Source organism: Agelaius phoeniceus, chromosome 3, assembly GCF_051311805.1.
Source record: "Agelaius phoeniceus isolate bAgePho1 chromosome 3, bAgePho1.hap1, whole genome shotgun sequence".
NCBI classification, from domain to species: domain Eukaryota; kingdom Metazoa; phylum Chordata; class Aves; order Passeriformes; family Icteridae; genus Agelaius; species Agelaius phoeniceus.
The window spans coordinates 94,412,328-94,438,765 of record NC_135267.1 but is presented as its reverse complement, the minus strand read 5'-3'; the positions used below and the strand labels follow the sequence as shown (position 1 = coordinate 94,438,765).

Sequence of the window (26,438 nt, the reverse complement as noted above, 5' to 3'; positions counted from 1 at the left end):
CCAGAAGAAGACTGAAGGACCGTAGAGACTTGATATGGCCCTGACAGTCTCTCCCAGCCCTAACTGAGGCCATCCAAGACTTGCAGAAACAAAGCCTTGACTGTGACAGGCTCTGCACTGCCAGGTGCAAGCCAGCACCTCTCAAACTGATGCTCAACAGGGCAAGGAACTGCAAGGATATCTGCCCAACAGCTACTCCACATGAAAGACAAGGCAAGGAACTGGAGAGGCAATAAATTAAACACACAAATACACAAACCCCAACCAACGGCAGATAACAGATATTAACAAAGACTGGAGCTCGTAAGACACTGATCACCTGGCCATGAAAGGAACCGAGTGTAACCTTGAAGGAGTTCAACCAGAAACTTTGTAACTGATAAGAAAAAAAACAGGATTATTGTGGGTTATCAAGAATGAGTCTCATAAAAAAGGGCAAGCTTATTATGGAACTTCTGATAGAGAACTTACTGTGTGAATGCCTGCATTCAGAAATTACTGCAGGAGGTTTTCAGGGGGCAATTGTGGCAATGTGTAAGACATTGTGAGATTTTCAAGGACAGAATTAAAGATAGGGGTCAAGGTGGATTGTTTTAAAATAGAGACTCCCATTCCTTTCATATCACGACTAGAGACTACCCAAACACACAGAACCATCACACCCAGACTCCATCAAGAGTAAGCAGAAGAGACTTTGGGTCTACTCCAAGTTCTGAGATAAGTGGTCGCTTGTAAATTTTACTATCCACCTCACAGCAGGAGGAAAAAGTGATTGTTCCCTCCTTGAATATAGACACAAGACTGCTCTGCAAAAACCTTTGTCTACACTTCGTTTTAGACAGACAGAAAGTCAGTGCACTTTCAGCATACAATATTATGGATATTTATCAATATCTCAGTAATTTCTCTCATTCTAAAGGCCTAGGGAAATCTTGGTAGAAAGTTCCCTTCATAAGACTGTCAGTCTTATGCCCACCTAGGATAAAAAAAAAAAAATAGCATCACTCAACTCTTTGAAGTTGAAGTTGGCATTATCAAAAGAGAGTAGATACACAGTATTTTTTTCAATAAGCCTGTGTTGCAATTTCCTAAAACAGGACTAACTCTGGCTTTCATCTGTGCAGGTAGTGTGAAAGCACCACGAAACTTCTTCATGCTGATGCACTGGTGAGCACCCACGTTCTCTCAGACACACCAAGTGGCAGCTGCTCGGGGAAAGCAAGACATCTGCACAGCAACAATAAACTCTGCAGCCAGCATTTCCTTCAAGCTGCTAAAAAACTGCTAGGTCAGTGTCTAAGGCTATCATAAAAGTCAAGCTTACTGCTTAATTGTTAGTTATGTGTATTTAGTTTGGATGTTTCTTGCTTTTTTCCAATGCTTCAGTAATTTTACAGTAATTAAGGCAAACCAGCTAGGATGTCCCCTCAGAGCTGTCTTTGTTCTCCCTACTTTCACAAGACATTAATTCCAGTTTTCCTTCTACTTTTCCTTCCCGAGTAATTTGTTAAATAACCTTTGCAAGCTGTTCCTCTCATTAAAATCTTCAGCCATAAAAAAGGGTGTGAATTCAAAAAAATAACATTTATTCAACAAGTTCTCGCATTGTATTTGTGGATAAGATCATTGACAGTTCAGTCTCTGAATACTTTAACAGGTGGATGATTGAGAATTAGGTTCATGGAAATAGGATTTTGGCTTTTTATTTTTTTGCATTAGTTTAACCAAGAAAATGTAAAAAACTACATTGCAATACAAATTCCCATTTAAACAGCCAATATCTCACAAAAATCTGTAAATAAATACAGGATATAAATTTAATAAACAAGTAAATGCTACTTAAAAAGCCTCAAATACAGACAGTAACAGTAAAGACCCCATTAAGCTAAAAATAATCTTTAGCATTTATGCCAAATTCGCGGTCATAGAACTGTTCACTTAAAACCAAATAAATCACTAAAACACAGTACTAGAACAAATCCTTATATCTGACAGATGTCAAAGCTGTGATTCAGACTCCATGGGTTTTTTAATGCAATGTTACATTTTGCCATGAAATATTGGTTTTGGTTAAGCAAAATGTATTTTCAAAAGCATCAATTTAATTTTATAATAAGTCAGGAATAATCATTTATTCCTAGTTAAGAACTTTTGATTTAAATATTGTGGGAGCATACTGAGCTCCTATTTCCATTCTGTGGTTAGCTCACAATAATCTAAAGAGGTATCTCTCTAATTACAATTTAAACTTGAAAGGCATTTTTCTTAAAATGCCAGCAAACAGGAAATGTTTAAACTGTGTCAAAGTCTTTGATGAATCTTTACAACTGCTCATAAAAGCTCATCCTGCTTAAAATAATATTGATTTTTCATTTATTTTCCTAGATACTAGAAGATTTGTTTCATCTGATCAGGATCAAAGCTTCTCCCCCCTCCTGATCACTGGGATTAAATCAGCAATGTCATTTTACACTTTTAAAAACTACACTGCTAAAGCAAGATATAAAAGTGCAGCAAGGCTGATCATAGGGACCTTAGAATAAAGACCCCTCAAGATTCCCCATTTCTCTCTCTCTGCTTTTGCTACAGAGCAGCTGTGCCTCACACAGATTCACATGAATGAAAATATTAAGGCGAGAAACCACCCACTTAGTTTATTTTCCATATGACTTTCCTGTAATTATTTTGTAAACTGTTCACACAACAATATATAAAAACATCTGCAAAAACAGGTAATTAATGTGTCAAGCCAAACTAATGCATTTTTTATGGTGTCCATGCTTCGTCAACTGTAATTATAACTCTTTTTAAGCAAATGATGATGTGTTTGTTGCAATGTGCAAGTGGTTATTTTAGATGCTCTGTTTACTATTACTGCAAACAGAATATAAAAACTCTACAGCTACTTTGTTGCACATATAAGCCTTCATCCACACACACAAGCACAAGCAGGCTGCTCCCTCATTTTCCAAAGGCTTTGCGTATTACAAAGAAGTAAAAATATCCTAAAATGAAAATTGGCTTTGGAAAGGCTGACCAGGCCACCCACTGACCAAAGTAACAGTAAGCCAGGATATCAGGACAGCAGCCAATGATTTAAAATTTGTTCTTTAATTTATATTTCTAAAGACAGCTCAGCTACAATATATTTACAAACATAGATATTCCTAACAACATTCAAATGATTTTGAGAGTTTGACAGAGGAAAACCACAAATATTGGAATAATTGTGCCACTGAGTTCTATGACTTGTCTGATTGTTTGTCCATAGTGCACTGATTTGAATAAAAAACACAAAGAAGAAGTACTTCCACAATGTATAGCAGAGGCATCTGGAAAACTAGCAATATTTATGTCTTCTGCTCAGAGTCTTCACTCACACTTCACAGTACCTCAGAAGAGGACATACCTTGGAGAGATCAGCTAACTCAATGCTGAAGTGTTCAGCTCAGTTAACTGCTCATTCACACATCAAATCTTTTGTAATTCTATCATATAGTAAAATTACCAATGCTTAGGTAGTAACAGCAAAAAGCTATTGAAAGGGGGCCACATTCAATAAACTTAGACAAATAAAAAAAATTGGGTCAGTATAGACCATGGACAAAAATCTGTCGTTTTTCCTCAAATAATCTGGGATACTACAAGGAGAACACATCTCAGATGCTTAGAAGTGCTGTCAAAGTTGGTCTGGTGTGTAACTGTTCTCTTCCAAGGATCCAGGATGAAGTCGTGGGGAAGATCTGTTTCTCTCTGGATGATAAAGATAGTTCTACTTGCCACTTGCTACTAACATGTACAAAAAAAAAAATCATTAAATCATTATATGTAGCACCCACCCAGGAATTCTAGATATCCCTTCCTTTCTTTGTGCCTGACCAGTTCCAAATCACCCCCCTCAAGGTGTTAAGAGGTCTTCCTCAGCAAGAGTTAATCTGTCAGGGCAACACAGGTGCACTCCCTACTTGAGTAGGTGGGTGGCCAGGACAGGAATATTTTCACAGAAAAAGTAAGGCCATAAAGTTAGTATTACCTGTCCCAATCCTCTGTGACCTCCTCTTCCTGCTTTTCTCTCAGACTTACTAAAAATATATGTGGGCTGCCTTCCTTTAAAGAAGATATCAGAAGAGATTTGCTCCAGGAAGGAATATCCTCTTGCAGAACAAGCTACAAGGAACTTGTACGAGACTGCCTGTTGTGCCAGCCCCAAACTCCACGTTCTTAACAATTTAAACAGTAAAACTTTCTCTAAATACTGAAATCTTCAATGAAACATTTATAATTGCCAAATCTAACAGCTATAATACCATTTTTTATTTTTAAAAGTTTCTTTATCTTCTTCACAGTCTTCCTGCACATATCACCCAGCTGGATTGCTGAATTTTTCAAAGAATTGCTCTCTATAAAAATGCAAGGGAGTAAGCCTTAAAAGATTTATTTCTTCTCACAATGAAAAGAGGTTTAGCAGCACCTTCCTTATTAGTGGGTAGCCCAGCTGTTATTTTTGCCTAATTGGTTCAAGAGGACCTCTGTTCTTCTTAGGGCAAACACTTCTTACATCATGTGAAGCAGACTCCTTTGTCCATATTAGCCAAACAAAAGCTCAGGCACACCGTAAGTGACAATGCGACTCATAATCCAGCACGGGTTTGTGATGACTTTGGACACTGTTTTATAACCCCAAAATTTATTTCAGGAAGGGGAAAAGCTGCTGATTTTGGAACGAGTCTCCACCAACTTTCACAGGAGGGAGGGTAACCTTTAATTTTCAAACAATTACTTAAGTGAAATGTGGCAGGTGCTGGGGTAGACGGATACTGCAGCATCAAGGAAAGAGCTATAGATTTGAGCAGCAGGTGGGGCTTGGAATTGTGAAATAAGACCACTACCTCATCAGCTCTAGTATGCTTTACATTATATTAACAGCGAGTTACTTTGAGGTGCTGATCAAATTCTGAAGCTGAAAAAAAACCTGTAAATATTAAATAATAAGACAAAGGTTAAGCCCATTATGATAAAACAGCTTGAAGTGATCTTTTTTCCTCTTTTTATTTTTTCTTAACGTTTTGAGAGAGACAGAATTTATTAAGATGCAACACATTTATGAGAACCATTCTTTCTTGCTTTTCTGAAGATTCAGGACAGTACTGCACTCTATCAACCAAGAAGAAAAGCCACTTAAAAGTTATACCTTTCACACTAAAGCACAAATTTGTGACAGTGAGTGAATGCCTACAAATTCTTCTTCCAACTTTCCAGTGTGCTGGTAACTATTATGTCCATATGTTACTTACATCATCTTCACTGCAGGTTGCCTGAGACTCTTAGAGATCTATATTTCCTATGAAGTTGCCAGTTCTGCATCCTGTAGAAAACCTATGGCTACACACCTGTCATGTAAATGTCTAGGTAAACATTTCTCTAGGAGAAAAAAAAATGTTGGCACATTTGCCAAAGTTAAGAGTACACAGAAGAATGATGTGGGTGAAATGTGTTTGAGTGACCAGTAAAGAAGGAGTCAGTAACACTGAAGATAAGAAATGTAACTTGCCAGAAATATTAACCAACAAACATCTGCTTCTAGATAAACTCTCATGTTAAATCCAGAAGGTGGTGGTAGCTTTTCATGTACCTGGGAAAAATATAATGAATGGTCACAGCACCCAGCATTTCAGGGAGGAAAGTCTTAACTTCCCATCTATGTGCTAATACTTATAGTCTTAACTGTAGGGTATTTCACCCAAATAAGACTTAATATGACAAATATTCTTGAATGTTCTTCTGCAGAACTACACTATAAGTGTTTCAAGACAGAAGAACAAGCAGTGACATTCTAGCACAGATGAGGGAACAAAATGGTGACAGCAGCAGCAAGTGCTCCAACACAAGCACCATTGGAACAGGGGAAGAACACTGACAGTCAGAGCAAGGAAAGATGTTATCCAGGCCACCACCACGAGAGAGAGGAAATTTCCAACTTCTCTGCACTTCTTGACTAAAAGGCCAAGTTCAAATTAGAATTAGCATCCACAAACATCCCTTGCTTCAGAGCAGAGGGAATCCAGGCACAGAGACACCTACCCCTTCAAATAAGAACAGTATACGGCAGGGGAAAAAAAAGAAAAAGGCAGATTAAAAAAACACAATTATGAGATTCATAAATCCTGACAATCTAATAGTACTCGTATTTATGTATTAAATGCAATTCATATGTACTTTTATATACTCCTATGGGAAATGGTATTTTTCCCCAAGCACTCACAAGAATCTCTAAAACAGACAAGCCAGCAGCAGGCCTTGAAGAGATCAAACCCATACTAGTCCTAGACAGCTCTGAAGCTAAGGAGGCTATTTTAAGATACTGGAAGAGTTAAGAGAAAAAGAGGACAAGAAAAGAGAAAAGGAGGATGTGAAAAGAGAGAAGCTGTATATGCAAGAACTGTTTGGGAGAGAACCAGAGCACTGATTATCATGCAGCATCATGCCCTTAAACCTATCTATGCAATTTTTCTATTCCAGTAATTTGCCTCAATTCACCTACAGTGCCTAAGGCATTGAATTCTGCAGCCAGAAACTTCAAATTTCTCACCTGCGGACAGCAGCGGCACTGTACCCTAATCAGTCTGCCCTGTCTACCCTGCATGCTGCAAGAACTGTGGCAGCCCTACTGGGTCTTCTGATGGGAGTCAGAAACCCCACACAGCTACAGTCAAAAAAAGGTTCCTGCACTTTGCAGCTAAGTGTTGTGGCTAACAACAGCTGAGATAAAAGGCAGTGCAGGCTGGAAGAGATGTCTGTCAAAGAGGCCAGGCACAGACAGCAGCCTGGCAAGGAACTGCTATGAGGAAAGACTCAAATCTTGGAAAGGTCAGAACAGCACCAAGTCAATGGAGCTAGCTGTGACCCAAGAGGGAAGGAAAATGAGATTTCTAAGGCTCACTTGGTCATGTATTTATTAATTCTTTAACAGTGAATTAATGTTCACTGCTAAGTAACCACATTCAGAGTCATCTCTGCATCATACCCAACACACTGGCTTGCAGGTATTGCTACAATTCACTTTTACATGTATTGCAAGGCCCTAAGCTCTGCAGCATGTACTAAACCTCACACCTTTATCAGCCTCCTGGTGGAGAGAAGTCCTGCAGTTTAAATGGAACTCTGCCTTAAGTGTTCCTTTACATAGCCAAATCTGGCTGCATTTATACAGTAACCAGTTTCTGGCATTAACTACATTCATTAACCATACTTTACTGGCACATGCTGTATTTTACTGCTTTGCCACAATGAGGTGTCTAAACCCAGCACCTCCACATAGGGAATGACATCACTCAGGGTAGTCCATCCAGTACCTACTGCACAGTGAAGGATCTGCAGCACTGATGTGCTCTGAAGCTCTGTGTGGTCTGCAATGGGCTTGGAGACAACACATTCCAATTATGAACAGTTCATAGTCCATACTAGCATGTGGTTTCAGCATCACTGGTAGCATGGTGAGGTGTGACTTTTGTTTCTGTTAACCATCCACAGTATTTCCAAGATCCATTCTTAATCCAGCTGCTTATCAACAGATAAGTCCTGTCACACACTTTTCTTCTGAAGCAGCAGCTGTAATTTCAAGGTTGTATGAAGCACTAGAAGGGAGGGAGCACTTTGTAGCATTGTTCAGAAAGCTCAGCCCAAACAGTTCTACAAGCAAACAGGTTGAGTGATAACACACCATAGGAACACAGAAGCCTAAGGTCAGGGCAGGGGGAATGACACTTGCATTGGTCATCCCATCACCAACCTTCCCTGTGGAGTTCAGCACAACTCTGAGGGTTTCCCTGCAGACATCAGCTCACACCCCAATTCACCTTCTCAGAAAACAGGTCTGTTGTTTCCTTAGAGACAGTGCCACAACCAGACACATCTGCTGGATAGCTCAGAAACTGTTAACATCAATGAGGAACACTACTCAGAGGCCTTCACGAGCGAAAGGAATTTAAAATAGCTACTATGTGGTAACAGAAGTTGTCTTCACAAGTGCCATTCAACAAACAAGCAAAAGGAAGCCAGAAATGCGCTGGTGGAATGCCATGGCTGTTTCCCTTTTCATAAAGTACTGTCTTCTTGGCATTCTGTCAAGCATGCTCCTGTTTGCATCCCTGGCTCCATCACAAGTTCAAATCATAGCCCATCATAATCCCAGTAATTAGACACAAGTTGGTTTGTTTTCAGTATATCCAAAAATATCGTCTAGTTGTCCAAAGTATTCCCAGCATTTCATTGTATATGCATTTCTGGGTTAAAAGTCAAAGTCATTTTAGCAAGGTTCCAGTAATTTGTGTAATTTTTGTTCCAGCTCTGTTTACTGGATAAACATTAAAATAGCACAGAGCAGCGCAAAACTGACATTCACAGCCTGCTTTCAAAGACACCCGCAGCTTAGTCAGAACTTGTGGATCCCTAACACAAAACAGAGGTACCTGGAAAACAGCTTGTGGCTGCTGACACTCCAGAGACATCACATACTTCATGCAACAAGGTTCATGCTGCCTAAACTAAATCAATGTTCATTCTGCCCAGCCACAGCTGCTACACATGTGAAAATAAACATCCCAAAACTCCGACGGAGTAAATGGGTCGCCTCCCTTCAGATGTTAATATGCAACATGGACAGACCAGCAATGAACACATTTGGTTTCTAAAACACATGGAAGAGATCTTGTACTTTTCTACATGAATTAGGCTGGCCAGGTTGTGCAGAATTCTTGCTTCTTCACATGCCTGAAGTTCTTGAAACACAGCAATAAGCAGCAGTGTTAACTCTGTTCATCACACACCTCAGACTGCCCAGACCCATAATGGATGTAACTAAAGAAAGGCTGCTGTTGTAAAAAGAGGAGCAGGACTCTCCTTCTTTATTACAAAAAAAAACCTCTCCATAATTTCAGCCTCGTGATCTGCTTCTTCCTAACATAAACTATGCCCCATACCAAAGTCAGGGAATGCACTACTTTGCATAAAACAGAGTTAACTTCCAGCTAGAAGTCGGTGGCTTGCTATTGATTAGTGCATTTTTTTCCATCTCTAGGCCTGAAGCAATGCACTGACCTCAAAGTGCTCTGACATGCTAACAAAACAAAGGAACAGCTATAATTGTGAGCCAAAGTTTCTATCAGTTAGCATACTCAGTATGCTTAAAAAGGCACAAAACCTTGAATTCTAGAAGGTTTCAGCTCCTAGAGAATTGTTGAACCATCCTACACAACCTGTCTTCCAAAAGCTTCCAAACCCTGCATGCAGCAATGCCCAAAAAAGACAGAGGAGCAGCAGCATTGGTACATATTCAGAAGGAAAAGGAAATTATGGCAGCTACTCCCTGTCACTGCAAGCAAGGCAGCTCTGGTATACACAAAATAGGAAGATGCAAAAGGTGCAGTTCCAGGGCTACACTGCCAGTCCAAGATTTTATTCTTCTTCCCACTGACAACTGGTTAATACTAAAGATGAGTATGAGCAGAAGTAGGCCAGACATGTATAAGGAGCAGATGCCCAGAGTCCAAGGTATAGACCAGTCTCTGAGCACGCAGGCTTTCCCCAAGGGACACAAATTGGGTCTCCTGGCAGGACTATAAACAGGACATGAAAGGATTTAGTACTAAACTCTGGAAGAGACTAGCAAAAGAAAATACATGTGCACCTTGCCCAGAATAATTAATACCACTGTACATCTGAGAGCATGTGCACAGAGCAGAAAACAAAGTCAAGATGGCCATTTCTCAAATATACAACACCTGCCTTGCCCAACACTGGTGCCAGCAGCTCAGAGAGCTGGAAAATCATCAGGAATATAACAGGCTCAAGTGTGCTCAACTGCCTGTAGGGAAGCCACCTACCTCAAACTAACCAGCACAGGTCTATAAACCTGCAGCACTGAACTTTCCCGCGCACGGTTTTGTCGAGCAGATCTTGTGCTGAGCCTAAAGGAGCGACTGGTGCCAGACACAGCCTCACCCCCAAACCCAGCGAAGCAGCTCACAGAGGCGCTGCACCTGAGCGAGTGCTCTGCCTCAAAAGCCAAGCTGGAAGCACAGAGGATGGGCGGCATTCCTTCCCCCATCTCCGTGCGCTGCTACAACCGCCCGATTCCAAGTCTCGGGTGGCAATTTCTATTTCCTTGCCGCCACCTCGTGGCCAAGGTCTGTATTCCCGTGTCCCTGCATTTTCCAGGGAAAAAGCCACCTGCGGCCCGCCCTGCAGAGGCTGTACACAGAGACAACGGCACTGCACAGGTGGGTAAGGCTCGATGAACACTGTGTTTCACTCTCAGCTGTTACAAAGTCTTATTTACACTGAAGAGGTGCAAAAGAATCGGTGGCAGACGACCAGAAGCGTTTTGTAATAATTGCACCATCCTTATCTTTGAAAGGAGTATGTTATTATCCATGTGAAATACATAACTAGGGGTGTTTAAATAACAAGTGATTAGGTAGAAGAGTTGTGGGGTTTTACTGCAATATACATTAAATGTTCACATATTTATGCTAAACACACTGCCTTCACAAAGCAGCTAGATTAGAAAGTTTTGTTTGGGGTTTTTTTTTGTTTGTTTGTCTGTTTGTTTGTTTTTACTGTCCTCATAGATCAGGAGATGGCACATTTTTAAGACATTTGGACCAGCCTTGCCATCATGAAGAGGGCAACAGTGTCTCTCTGCCAGCTTTCATAAGCTTCAAGGAGAATGGGACAAAATGAGCTGGATCTACCCAAATCTAGTGTGAATGACAAAAGAGAAGGAATATTCCTTCACAGCCATGCAGGGTAACACAGAGAAATGAAAAAAAACAGCTGGCTGCTAGGAACCACCCTGTGTACAATTATCCCAAGGGATAAGATGCCACCTAAAATGCAACTCATTCCCATTAATCCCTCTTGTGTGCAATACAGATACAATGTCAGGGACTGCAAAGAAAAAGGTGCTGGTGTTGGTTACATATTTCTTCATCCATCAGGAATGCTGACACACACCACACAAGTAACCATCACCACAAATTATTAATAACTCCCACTGCACTGAGTGACATCAAGAAAATCAGGCAAATATCACAATTTTCTAAAAGCAGGGATAAGTGGGTGATAGAAAAGGATTAACAGTTTTCTGAGGCAGCTGGAAGAGTGGCTAGACAACAGCAAAGAAGAAAAAAATCCTTGGAGGAAATTTTGGTACATATAAAGAAGAAATTCAGCCTACTCTGGCTGAACAAGTCCATATGCATGAGTTGAGCAAGTCACCTACATGCAAAAAAGTCTTTCACAACTTTAAAGCAAACATATTACCCTAAAGATTACCATGAATTCAAAGCCAACATGTTTAACCACTGCCACAACTCAAGTATACACGGTAATTACCACAGCAAAACTGATGGGTAATAGACTGACTTGTTTTCATGCCCTAACGGTTTGAAACTGTTTAATAAAGAAAGCTTTTGAAGTTGAAGTTTGAACTGTCAGTTCAAAACAGCATCATGGCAGCCTTGCATCATGGCTGGCAGACAGAAGTGTTTATGACAAAATCGGATATCCTTCAGAAGATCACAACTGAAAGGCCCACAGGTCTATGAAAAAGTGTACTTGCAAAGAAAGAATAGCTGGGCTCTCCAAAAGAAGACTGCCAGCATATTCAACACTAAGAATGAAAAACATTTTGACAACACAGGCAAGGAAAGGAAGGATGCTATTGAAAAGCCACAACAAGCAGCAAAGCAGCAACCCTACTGACATCACTGAGACTTGAAAAGAGGTGGATTTACTTTTGCCAAAAAGTATAAGACACTTTAAGCAAAGGCTATGCACATATCTTGGCTCACACCTCTAGTTCCCATCAGTAACCTACCCATTATTTTTTGCCAGGCCCTATTAAATCAGCTCAGCAGGTAATTTCCATTGCTAGAACTGTTCAGAAGGTCTGGACCACTGCTGTGCATCCCACTGGGATGCAGCAAAGGCTTCTTGCTTGTGTGTGTTTGGTACATTCATGTCTAAGTCCAGATCTGGAGCAGCAGAATGCACCTGTGCTGTACGCTGTCAAACAAAGGCACAATTCTAATCTCACTCATTTGATCTGTGTGGGACAGAAGCACAATACACAGACCCTGAATTCACTCCAGGAAAGAACAAATCTTTCCCTGTACTTTATAGTTTTAAGCCACTGTTGGACAAAACACAGATTACATGAGGTTATACTTGAGATTCTCAAGAGAGAGAAAGGAAAAAATTTTCTTCCTTACTGACAAAGTGCAAGGAGGCAGAAATTTGTATGTAGTTGCAACCAGTCTATTAACAACAGCTTTTGCAGACATATATTGACAGACCAAAGTCTTTTGAAAAGGTAAAAAAACCCCCTGTTCTCCTCTAGCAATGCAAGCATATAAGTTTCTATGCATCCTTTAGCTAGAAAAGGAGAACAGTTTAATGAAAGAAGCAAGAGGCTGTGAGACAAGAGCAATTCTAATCCTTTTGTGATTGGGAAGTTAACCTGAGTCTGCCTCTTCCCAAGCGTAAAATGGGGATAATTAATCCTCACTTAACCATGTAAATTAAATAATGTTTCAACAGTGCTGCAAGTGCCACATATTAATTAATGGCTAGGCAATAAAAAGGAAAGAGGCAAAAGTGGAGCACTTTGCTACTTACCTGCAAGTTGAAGGTTGTGCTGCAATTCTAACAGAGGAGATAGTGGGCACTTGGAAGATGAGACCCTAAATTATCATTCAGTCTTAGAGAGAAAAGTTTCTCTCTCTCTCACATGCACATAGCTATCAAGTACATGAAAGCCAAGCACATGTAACTCTGCATTGCAGATCACTTCTCTACAATGCAGTAAGCTGATGTTAGCCCTGGAAATGTCATAAACATAACCAAGGAGAAGACAAACATCATGAGAAGATCCATACCTTGAACACCTTCCAGAAGCAGATCAACCCCCTTCCTATAAAAGCTTAAGGCAGTTTCATAATCTTCCTCTTCCTCCTTCTTCAAGGCCAGTTTTATTAACTCGCCTGCTTTCTCCAAGTAATCTTGTTTGCCTGGCTTGGATTTTAAGCTTCCAGTAAATAAACCATGGCTTTCCTTTTCTCCTTCAGGTTTGCTCCACTCCTGCTCAGATGCCAACGTGCTTTGGACTGGGGGCTCAGAAGTAACACAAAGGCCAGCAGCTCTACTGGGAGAACTTTGGTTGGATGCCATTCCATCATCCACCTCGGCGAGAGAATCTACATCGACTGTCAGAGAGATCAGGTCACTGTCACTGGAGAAGCCTGGAAGTCAGAAAGGCATCCATTACTCTGGATTGCTCATATACCTTAGAAGCCTTCAAAATTCCTTAGCCCATTCAAAGATTTAGCTCTTTTCACTTATGCAGTTTCCTCAGAATACCCACAGAAACTCCCTGATTGCAATGCTGCCTCTAAAAAAATTTTTGTACCTACAGAAACATATTTTTAAAAATTAATGACAAACTCTGCAAAACAACCAGTCTTCATTTCAGTACTGGGAATTAAGAGACCAACATCTAACACCCAACTTAAACTTCCAAAGCAGCTTACCATTGGGCTCCAGGAAATTACAAAACTAAACCTGTGTGACAGGAGCCAAATTACTGTTGCAAGAAATCCCAACACACTGTTTATAATCAGCAAGATGAAGTATCCTCAAAACAGTAAATTAGGAGTTTGAATTAACACAGAGTTACTGTCAGCTTATGCATCATGCAGTACTCAGATCACATGTAATACATATAATCTTCCTTCATTGCTAACACATGGTAAAATAAATTACTTAGCACCTCTTTCATCACTCAGATCTGAGCTAACACATTTTATTTTACATTTGCTGTAAGTCACTACACCCATACTGCAAACTGACCTTCAGTATCTAAACCACAGGTACTTTTCATGGTTATTTGGGAATAAACGGCAACAAAGCTATTTTACATATATATCATTTCATTCAGTAAGGATTATCATCCATAAAAGGCATTCATTCAATTAGGGTTTTCTGATGATTTAATTCCCACAAATGTAATGGAGACAACTTCCAGATCTCACCTCCACATTCCGATTGGCTCGTAAGCGTCACATCATCAAGCCCACTTAAATCCTTTCGAACTGAAAAGAAGGACAAAAATGTTTCTGACACCCATATGTACAACAGATTACTTTTGCCATCAGAATGAAAATACATGACCCTCCTATAAGTAAAAGTATATAATATGAAACTGCTCTTTGACTGGCTATCAGAGATACCCATTTGTTAACACACCATTAAAAATAGGTATTAGGTTTGCCATTTCTCACTGCTTCCAAGATTCAAAAAACAAAACACAGCTCCTTGCTTGGATAGGGGATTATTCGAACCTCACACTCCACCTCATTTCACCAACAGCAAGACCATAGTCCCTATCTCTCTCTGCTCTGACAATTTACAGCTAAGGAGATGTAAAACAGGAAAGTTTTCAAAGCTGGGACCTACACACAAGGGAAAAAAAAAAAAGTCAGCTTTCAGTCTCAAAAACGTCATTCCAGAATAGTACTCTGCATGAGACATATGGAGCAAGCCACAAATTTGGCAGTGCCACCTGGATATCAAGTAGCAGTTTGTTTTATCACCTTGGCACATGTACCCACTGAGGCAATAAAACAGGCAACAAGGTCAAGACATTTAGCTGTTTGCATGCACAGAGAAAGTAAATTCTGAGCTAAAACCTGCTGTCTGCTTTCTCCTATATTATTGTCAGATTGATGAGTTTAACCACGTTTCCAAGTAACATATTCTGACTTATTTTCAAAAAGTATATAGCAGCAGCTAGAAGCTGACTCAAAGGCAACTAACTCCACCTTTCTTTTACATTTTGCAGCTGTAAAGTTACAGGAGTTTACAATTCATGGAAGAGAAGTAAGAAGGCACTGTAGAAATACTGCTTTTCCAAAAGCCAGCAGTTCCTTAACATGAGTGAGAGGAAAAAGACATGAAGGACAACAAATTACCAGCCACTCTTTGTCTGAAAAGCAAGGGACAGTGATACTTATGACACTATACTATACTACTTGAGAGGAAGGGACAGGGTGCAGAGGAGACAATGTTCCTGATCTTCTCATGGAAGGGCCATAAAGGGAAGTGTACAGGCAGAGAAGAAAACTGTGTAGCCCCCAGTCCTGCAAGAAAGAAGAAAAACAACAGAAAAGCTGGAGGAGGGCAGAGGATTCATTAACTAGCATAATAATAATGGGCCATTCACCTGCTCAATTTAGGGGCAGCAATATCAAATTTGGGGGTGGAGAACTGAGCATTTATTAAACATCATTTAGAGGTACCAGGTGATGAAAGCAGATCTGATTGATGGAAGAAGAGTGCAGAGAGAAACCATGAATGGAAAAGCTGCGGGTTTTGGAAGGCTGCTCTGGCCACTCAGATGAGATGAATTAGAGCCCATCCACAGAGCAGATTTCACAGAGACTCAAGTTCCCCTCCCTACAGGCCAAATAAAACCACGTTTGCTCTTGTCTTGTAGCCAAGTGGACCAAAAGCTCTATGAACACAGCTAGCATGGCACAGAGCCTGAGCTAATAAACTTTTCTTTAGGTCAGGTTTAGAGCCCAGAGCTGGCACCACACAACTATAGTCATGGGGTTTCCAGTCAGCTTATGGGGTAGGAAACATCTCAAGCACACAAGATTATTTCTGGGAAGATAATGTGTACATGGTAAAACAGAAGGAGAGAGGAAAAAAGAGAATGAAAAAAAATATATACTTCCTGATGAAGTTCTCAAAAGAATCTGGTAAGTTAATTAATATAGAAAGATTTATGATGAGCAAGTGGGACATCTGAACATCATTCAGTGTACACAGAGAAGACAAAATGACTGTTTATCAGGAATATAAGATGAGAATAATGATGCTGAAATTGAACACAAATCTCTGTACTCGTCTGAAAAAGGTATCTGAAAAGTAAACACAGTTTCCAAAAACTGGTGGAAAGCCTGGGTAACCTGGCCTCTTGAAAAGCAGATTCCTACAAAAGCATGAACTGCCAAACTCCTTTTACAAGCAAGAAAATTGTTGCTTATTTTGGTACAAAAACATTCCTACTACTGTCAATTTGCATCTTCCACCATTAATGTGAACACCTTCTGCAAAATGAACTTTGTCTGGAAAAAACAGATAAAAGTGAGAAAACACAACCCACCCTTAAAAGCAAACAGCAGCACCTGTTAAGGGATAGATTTGCTACTTCTAAGTACAACAGCTTGAAGGAGCAGTGCCCACGTGGAGGCCCTTGCATACCCACAGAAGGTGACAGAGTGAACCAGCCACAGTTAACTGCCATAATCAGACTGGGAAAAATCAGCTGCAGGCAGGAGGCTGTGAGGAGAGTCAGGGAGAGGACTCAGGGCCGAGTATTGCCACTGCCATCTAGAGGTTTTACAGACAGACGTTCCTTCTGTCCACAGCCTCCTGCCCACCAAAATCTGCTTTCAAACATAAGACAATGTGAGCTGGAAGACACATAGGTTTTTAGAAAATGTAACTCCACAAAATTCACATTCAGCATGTTCAACTCCTGTGCTCATGGCTGTTCCAAGGATCCCGTAAAAGCCCTCCAGCCGATTCAGAAGGGTATCAAAGAATTTTTCTACTTTACAGCATTTTTTCTTTTCAGTATTTTATCTGACATAAAGGAAGTGGTTTTCTTCTGCTAAAAATGAGGCCCTTGTGAATAATGAATAGAAATGTTCACATTAAGCACTTTTAGAAGCAGTCTATTTTATAGGGCACAGTGTAAAGTGAGTGCATTGTCAGAATCTGAAATGTTAAATTTCACAGAAATCATTAAAACCCTTTAACACTAGTTAGTGCTATTTATCATAGCTGCCCTCTTCAACTAAACAATTACATATAAACACACATATATTTATATATAAACATACATTTTATATATAAACATAAACCTATATGGTTTTATATATAAACAACAACAACTTCTATACTTTTCCCTTCACAGAACAAAATATTGTGGGGACATTAGTTCATTAACATCATAGAAGGTACTACAAAATAAAATGCAAAGCTCATTTCCTATGTAGAATATATTGTACGACTAAGAACAAAGTTATTGACACAGAGAGATCCCAGGGACAAGTCATACAACCTCAAGTGAAAAAAATTAACCAACCACTGTCAGAAGACAAAACCCATGTTTTGTTCTGCAAGGATTGCTTTACCAAAGCAAATTCTATGCCAGAATGATCGGATCCCCTCCTAAAGAAGCTTAACAAGTGTTTGTATAATAATGTGGATTCATACATGAGTGCTAAGCAATTCCAAAGGAAAACTTAAGAATTGAAGAAGAATTTCATAGAAATCACAAGGACCAAGCATAACTCAGAAACACATAAATATCTAAAAGATTGCAGGGTACACAGAAATGCTTAACTGACTCAGCCTAGAGGCAGGCAAGAAGCTCCAGTACAGTATTTATTTGGGCTGACTGACCCTTCCTTACAGCTCTACTATTATTTAGTGCAAGTGAACTGCCCCTAAAAGTGTCACTAAAATTACTCTACACGTGCTATCCAAGTCAGCATTACACCTTTAGAATGAAACTTCAGCTCTGCTGACCCAAATTTCTCTCTTGCCAATCCCAGCTCAGCATTTTTGCCATAACAAGCAAACACAAACTGGAGGCCAATGCTCCATGAAGAAATCTGTCACTTGCCATTTACGAGCTGCTTTAAAACAGATCATGCCATGAGGTTATGTGGGAAGAGAAAGCAAACCTTCAGAGCTGCAGTCAGACAGATTGTCAGTCAGAGAGTCAGACAGAGGCTCAACAGGACCAATCAACTCAGAGCCATCATGCACCTCTCCACCCTGAAAAAAAAAAAGAGGCAAAGGAATTACTCAGCTGCTGTGCTCTTTGGAAATTCTCATTGTATAGAAGTGATAGCCAAAATGATATTTCCTAATCAGTGAGTGCTCCATTACTTCAGAGTTAATGAATTGAATTAAACCATATAAGCCTGCAAAATTTAGCAAGGACTTACAGTTAAGCCATGTTTGGTTGCCACAGACTGACTAGGTATCTAAATATTTAGCCTACTGCAGGTTGAGAATTTTGAACCACACAGACCTGCACACCCAAGTCTAACAGAGAGAGAATAACAGTGCTCCTGATCTCTTGTGTCACATGTAGTCTGTGCCCTTCAGTGGTGCTCCCAAGCACAGGACTGTCTATCAGACTAATGTCCCACTCATGACCCACTATCTTGACTTCAGTCATAGCTGAGACTTCACAAAGATACAAGGAGGACATTCCTCTCCAAGCCTGAAAGGAATCAAAGCTAAGAGAAGTAACAATAGCATTAGAAACCACCTAAATATTTCAGTGCTTCCTTAAATTTCTGCTTCACATCACAGGTGCACACTTTCCATGCCACTTTAACCAAAAGTGCACCATTTTCAAAATCATATTACAAACAGGCATTGCTAATCTGTCTTGAACCAGCCCAGCACATTTTCACACAAGCCAGCTCATTCTTCTGGAGTTTATAGCACATAGATGAACAGAACACTCCCTTCAGATGTTTCTAAGAATTCATTGTCCAAGTCTCTCTCTCCACAGCCACAAAAATCTGAAAAGGAACAAAACCACCCATGGGTAGAGCTAAAAGCACACAGGCTGAGCTGGTGACAGACCAAACCTAAGGCTCTCTTACAGGAAAGCATGACACAACATCAGCTAACAAATGAGCCTAAATTATTGCATTTGCATAACCCCCCTTGAAGACATAGTTTGTCCTAAAAAAACATTGGTTTTCTAGTTTTATTCATTTCCCTGCAAAGCCAGAAAAGGTCCATTGGGAGACTAAAACTAACACTTTTATTAAGCAAAGGAAGGAAAGAGAGGTCTGAAAAACTACCCAAAACCACAGAAGTATTTCCAAAGAACTGAAAAAATGCAAATGCAAATAAACCAAAAAGTAAAATAGTCTAACTCGGTCTCCCAGTCATTTATTGACATCAAAGCTTAAAGAACATTATTTTAAGTATTTTAAAGAACACTGCAATAACTTCATCATGAAAACAAGTGAAGAATCTTAAGCTTTGATAAAATTTTGCTCTTGCATATAGATATCATTTAAATATACTAAACACATTAATATGCTTAAGTCTCATCTCAGCCAGATGAACATTTCCTTAATTCTAGAGAGTTACTATCACGGGTACATGTAAATTTATGCTTATGAGTTTGCAGTACATTAGGCTAAGCTACTGAAAATAAAGAGGTTTGAAGGAACTATTGAACAGAAACTGCTTCAGCTGTAATAAAGAGCAAGTCCATATCAATGTACTGTCCTAAAATTTGTTTTGAAGACTGGTTCTCAAAGCACTGTACAAGCAGCAGGTTGGACTAGTTACACGCTGAATTTGTTGCTGTGGACCTAAGTCCACAAAGACCATAAGGAACCAGTGTAAACAGTCTTCACTCCTTTGGTTTGAAACTATAAACACCTACTGAAAATATAGGAACAGTGAAATATTTGTATTACTTCCCACTGGAATTTATCATCACAAGTTCTGCTCAGCATTCAATAAAAAAAAATTCAAATCTCTTCACCTGAAGTTCCTGTAAAACTTTCCACCTTGCAGAGGTGTGGCATGGGGTTTTTTTAAAGCCACATTTCCAGGGTGAGCGGAAAAGCCCCAGTCCCTTCACAAAGCATGTCAGAGCAGCTCACTGCCATTCCGTGGTTTATAAAGTAAAGCAGAATCAGCACTACACTTCAGTCATGTCAGTAAGAAGCAAACACTTCTGCAAATACCAACCAACCTTAAAAAACTCTTCCAGCTGTTTGCTGTTATAGAGAGCAGGGATATTGGCAGAAAACTGCAAGAGATCTTCAGCACATTGCCTTCTTTCTTCAATCACAGTTTCATCAAATCGCCCTGGAACAGACACACAGATTGACAGCTTTAGAAATAACCACACATTTATTTTGCAATAACAACTACAACGAAAGAAAACAAACGAGACAAAAGCAACCTTCTGGAGACAATGCCCTGAGTCTATGAAAGTCACTCCAACGCTTCAGGAGAACATAGCAAATCTTCAAACTTCCTATTCTCAATTGTCCCTAGAGTCCCGTCTTCTGCAATCCGCTCGGATGATGAAAGCTGGCAGCTACGACAAGAATCCTTCGCCCTCTCATCGTAAGAATATGTGAGGCAACACTCTTGATTAGCCAAGAGACACTAACGGATGTCCAGTGTTATCTGACAATAAATGATACATGCACAATTTGACAATATGCCAGTCAGTGTCAGCCTTGATTATGGCCCAAATCCTGTAAGGAGCTGAGCAATCTTCACGTATTCTCAAGAACAACGCACAATATGAGCGGGTAGTAAACAAAGTATTGCTAAAAGCCCCCAAACAGATCTTCAATTCCAAGGTGCCATTTATGGAGGAGACAAAGTGTAGGGGAGATGGTGAAGCCCTGCTACCAGACACTGAAGCTTTCCTCTGAAGTAACTCCATGCAGACAGGGTCTCATCTCCTTCTGGATTCAAGAGGTAAACAGAGCTGGAAGCAGCTCATTTACTAAAACGTATGATCATTCCTTTTTCTCTACTCAGCACCCAAAACATTCCAATTAGAAAAAACATACTTAAAAACAATCCCACAGTTCACCTGAAGAGATTTGCTTCTCAGGAGAAAACCCTTGGGTTGCTACCTTAAATTCACATCCTTCACAATTGCACGCAACTTATTTTAGCTTTTTATATCAACATCACTTTGTTGTTGAAATAGTTACAAGTTTACAAAAGAAAAAGGGCAGAGGTTAACAGTAATAATTGGAGGAGAATAGAACAGATATTGCAACAGCTATACAGAGGGGGAAAAAAGGACTGGGAAGACAAGTTCAAGAAACAGTACTGCTATAACAGCATGACCAGAAAAATAAGAACCACCTGTGACAGCTCTGTGGCATTAACCTTTGAAGAGGACAAAAGAAACATTGAATACAAAAGCAAAATTCATTTATACTTAGAGCAAGCAAAAAAAATAATCCCAGAAGAAAGTATCAAAGCAGGATTCTTTCCAGAAATTCTTCAAGTAAATAGCTCCTGCCCATGCGGTATCAGAAAAAAGAAAATAAAACTAAAAAGACACACACATACTCACAAGATCACAAACAAAGCTTTTAGAGCTTATTTTTCCCATGAAAGAAAAGAAAAGACATCATTGGGCTAATTTTCAGCTGGACTGGTTCCGTGCCTTGCCCACCCTGCCGTTTCAGTTGTACAAACAGGAGCTGCTGCACAAAAGAGTGAGCAACAAGCAAGCAGAAAGAAGGCAAAAGCAATGCTACCACCGTGAGTGGGAACATTGAAATCAGGCCCTATTAAACTGCTCACCAAACTTCCTAAGTCTTCAGAGCAACACTGGGGGTGCATTAGGGCTCTTGGCTCATTACATGCAAAATTGGACGTCATGGAAAGAAAACAACTTCCCTCAGCAAAGCACAGCAGCATGGGCCAGCTAAATGAATCTACAAATTCACACAAACGCTGTTACAATGCAGTAGAAAATCAATGGTGAAGAAGTAAACACCTAACAATACCAGAAACAGAAAACTTCTGCAAGAAAAAAATTCTGTAAGATATTTTTCCTTGTTTCTCAAGAATCTCTCCCTTTCATTTAATCAAGCTCAATAAAAATGAATTTTGCTTATTTACATCTTCTCAGTATCTCCACTGGGCACCAGTGTGAGTATCTCCACTGAGCACCAGTGTGACAGCAGGCTGGCCAGTGTGCATTCACTGATTGCCAGGCAGCTGCAAACCTCACAGGTATGAGCTGAGCCTGCCTGGCCCTCAGCAGCACCAAAACACATGCTCTTTTCTTACTCAGCTGCCATTTCACAGACTTTGCAGAAGTATAACTACATTTGCAACCACTTTCACTCTCAAATTTATCTGATATTAGCCACATCAGTAAGGGGTTCGACTTTTTAAAGGCACAATTACACAAGCCTTAGTTTCTTAGGACACTCAGCTAAAAAAATAGAAATACATGTTAGAACAGAGCTGTTGAAACATTAGTCACTGTCACATTTTCCAGCCCATTAGCATCATGATAGCATCAGAAAAACTGCTTCTAGAACTAGAGGGCTTTAGGGAAGGAAGAACATTATTCAGTACTGGTTCAGTTCACAGACCTCCTGGCATCTTGCTGGCAGTTAATTCCCAGGCAGCCCTGCCCACCTCCTTCCTCCTTTTCCTTTTTTTGTACTTTCAAGCAATGTTGTATTGCTCAACACTTTCATTGTCACTCTTCTCAAGGAAATGCTCAAAGGTGCTTACGCAGCCAGCTGACTCTTCCAACATTTCTATCAGGATGTCATTCTGCATCTAAATCAACATTATTTCTGCTAGTCTTTACAATTCTCAGACATACACACACTTCATTATAGGAATCACATCTTTCTGATATTTGTAAGAAGTGTCAACTACAGCTTCAGCATATAACACAGTTCTTACTCCTCCAGCAAGGATCCATTCAACATTTCCTATTTACATAAAAACCAAATGTAAGTTCCTGTTAAAAGAATCCACAATTAATTTTGTGGAGCAGACCTGAACAACTAAACACCCAGCAAAGTGTGTGTTCATGTTTCCGTCAGCTTCTCACAAGACTTCCTACTGTACATGGCACCAAATTCATAAACACATTACCTCATTCAGTGTCTTCAAATACAAAGAGCAGCCTTATGTGAGCTTTATAACGAAAATCATCTTTCTGACTCACTGCTAGCAAGTTATCAATATCTGGGGAGGTTTTGTTTCTTTTTGGGTGGGTTGGGGGGTGTAGTATTATTTTTATACTAGAGTACATTTCTGCAATTGCTAGATACAATACATGCAGATTTACCCATATGTTGGTAAAATGCCATGTATGGTCAACATATGGAAATACTTCCAATGTCCAACAACAACAAAAAAGAAGTAGCTTGAAAGTACTGAAAAACATTATGTTAAGGTCCTAGGATAGAACAGTAATTATGTCCCAGATAGAGGTATCATAATTTTAGCAGCTGGATATGTTAGAACATTTTAGATTTCCATGATCAAGTTCACTGAGGTTTTTCTTATAAAACAAGTGGAAAATGTTCAAGTGAAGTACAGAGAAAGTCAGATGATTTCTTTCTCCCATCCAGAGCAATTTTTCTGCTTTGATACAAGCAGCTCTACTACAACAACATAAAAACACACACACTTTGTAGCAAGTCTTTAGTTGCATGAAATATGGAAGCACAGCATGACACGTTTTTAAATACATCTCAGTTCTCCACACCATCTCCTGAAACTCTGAATGCTGAACTGGAGATGCTCCTCAGCTTCAACAATTCTACTACAACTAAATTCAACTGTCAGAGCCACCATTGCCCATTTTGCAAACTGCACCCTCTGCAAACAATAGGTACATACATTATTTAAAGCACAGGCATCCAAAAAAAACCCAACCAATCAAAACAAAACAAAACAAAAAAACAAAACAAAACAAAAAAACCACCAAATACGGATAAAAAAAAAGCCAAAAACCCCCCACCAGTTGCCAACAATTCTACTCACAAGTTTAATTAGAAACTAGTCTAAAAGCTGCAACAATTGTAACATTGCCACAGGGAAGCAATACTACAGAAATGGCCCATCAAAGCAGCATGGAAACAAAAGATCTTGAGAGAGATGGACCTTGCAGGTCATCACTAACAGAATGAGACTGAAAACGAGTTTTTCAAAACCTTGTTATCTATGAAGATTGTATTTTTCCTCTAGTACAAAAAAACCCATAGGATTTTTATTTTAAATTAAAATAAATCATATGGCAGTTACTATGTGCAGAATTGCAATGGAAGGATACACAATAAAATTTTATATTGTAAATACAAAAATAATTCTTAAATTGGAGAGTCACATAGGGCTGTTCCTTTCAGTTATGTACCAATCATTTAAAATTTGTTTTTACATTACTCCAATTTTCTGTATTTTTCTGTGTCTAAGCTTCATTTAAATGTAGGGGGGTTTGTTTTCATTTAGTTTTAATTTCAAAGAGCTTTTAAATAAATAACTGCATTGAATGTTTCTGTGTATTTCCTTCTCTCACAAAGTACATTTCAATCACTTTTGTTTACTAAATACAATAGAAGAAGGATGTTTTTCAGAAGGGATTTCACTCAATTCTTCCCTTGCTTACACAGAGCTAGTGTAAAAACAGCTAATTTGCATTTATAGCAATTTTAAATTATTTAAGACATTTTTTAAGATACCTATACTCTCTTCCACCCTGATTTCGTTTTACCCCTCCCCTATTCTCCCCTATATGAATAGCTATCATATCTTCTACCTGAAGTTAAATTATGCTCTGCAAATACTAGAGCTTTGTAAATAATTTGTCCAATGAGAACTCTACTCTGTAAATCAGATTTAAAATAATCTCAGAATGAAACTAACACTATATGCTTTATTTAACAATTATTCCCCATGCTCTGGCATAGCACCAAAACTTACCCCACTTCCAACTTCTTAAATAACCAAAAAAAAAATTACATGAAACTTGGATACAATTTGGCTGATGTGAAATACAATTTAAACCAGGAAATTCACCTAGCAGAGAGCCACAAAATCTACATCAGAATTCAGCTTCATAGATGCAGGCCAACAAATGTGAAACATATTGGATGCTAAAACATACAATCTAAGCCACACAAAAAATTTGGGAAAATAGCCTCTAGATGACTGCCCAACACTGCTAAAAAATGCCACACAAAGAAAACCTGCAAAAAGCAGCACTAGATATGCACAAAAAAACACCAAATACTGTCTGGGTGCTGAAACGTGCACAATACATCCAAACCATGCAAAAAACATGTATGGCAATAAACACAAAAACCAGACACAACACATGGAAACTGCAAATACACATAAAGCATGCCCTAGAGGTGTGGTAAAAAAATGCCAAACAAGCTCAACACTAAAAATGCTAAAAATATGGGGAAGGGAAAAATAAGGATGTGGTAGCAGAATGCAAAAGAAAAAAAAAGGCAAATCCATGCTGAAGTGTGCTGTATGTTTAAAAAAACATATTCAAAACACATGGCAATGGAAAGCAACACTGCAGCAATGCCCAAAAAACAAAAGGCATTTTTTTTAAAAGTTCAAGAAGCTTAGCAAAAAAAGAGCACACTGGAAATTCATGCCAAAAGATGCCAAACATACTGGACACCTGAAATACCACTGCAGTAATGCCAAACATACTGGGACAACACTGTAAGAACCAAAATCCACACCAAAAAACACACAGAAATCCCAGACCAGAAACAAGAGCATATGGCAGATGCATTTTAAAAAATGCCAAACATCCTGGACACTAAACCCCATGCAAGGTGCATAGAGAAGCCATGAACACAAATGAATGCTGATTAAAAAAACAAAACAAAGGAAAAAACCACCAAACTAAACCAACTTGTAAACATCATAAAAAAGATTTAATAAGCCCAAAATGCCTTAGGTTCTGAAAAGGATTTAATAAACCCAGAATACACCTCAGAAACAGAAAACCTCACCAAAAAGGATCTGGTGGTTGCACGCCAAAAAAAACACCCAACATGTTCAAAGATTAAAAACCATTAAAATGCCCAATGATAAATTGCACGTGGTAAATTCATGCTAAAAAGGCCCAGCAAATATACTGGATACACAGAAAAAATTCCACTGGCTAACTCATAAAATAATAAACTGAAAAATCATACCATGTATGTATGCAAAAAGAATCCACTAAAGAAATCCTGGACAGAAATAACATCTTAGCCATGCCCTAGGGACCAAAACCACACCTAAGAACAGTCCACACTGGAAACCTTTAACCCCAAAAGCACATTAGAAACCAAAAAGCTCATGCAAAACCAAACCAAATGTGCATGACAGATGCAAGTAAACAAATGTCAAACACTTGTTGGACACTTTCAAAATACAGCTTTAAAATTCTTGGGAAAAAGGTTTCAAAAGCAGGTGGTAAATGTACACCAAAAGCAACAGTCAGCAACACTTTAGAAATGCCTCAGATACACTCACAGAGCATGCAGTATATGCATGCAAAAAAGATACCAAACATGCTGAACACACTAAAAAATTGTTGAAAAACACTTAAAAACACAGTGGATATTGTGTGATATATAAACATAGCTCCAGTTTGTGGTGAACATGAAGAACATACACTAAAAAAAGGCGATTTTATAAACACAACACTGCTAAAAAAAGTGTAGTAGGTGGAATTCTGTACACTTACACCACTTCACTGGAAGTCCACCTATAGCTCATTGATAAGGACATAC

The 26,438-nt window shown here is 39.3% G+C and overlaps 1 protein-coding gene across 2 annotated transcripts in view; it reads right to left on the bottom strand.

The window, feature by feature from the left end:
• RPS6KC1 (ribosomal protein S6 kinase C1) overlaps nt 1-26,438 on the bottom strand; it is an 85,187-nt gene that overhangs the window by 49,038 nt on the left and 9,711 nt on the right. For both annotated transcript variants that reach the window (XM_077175897.1, XM_054630451.2), the window contains 4 exons: nt 19,874-19,989; nt 17,820-17,913; nt 14,091-14,150; nt 12,939-13,301 (listed from right to left, as the gene is read on the bottom strand). In XM_077175897.1, the coding sequence (XP_077032012.1) occupies nt 12,939-13,230 (292 nt within the window). In that variant the 5' untranslated portion in view covers nt 13,231-13,301; nt 14,091-14,150; nt 17,820-17,913; nt 19,874-19,989. The remainder of the gene's footprint in view (nt 1-12,938; nt 13,302-14,090; nt 14,151-17,819; nt 17,914-19,873; nt 19,990-26,438) is intronic.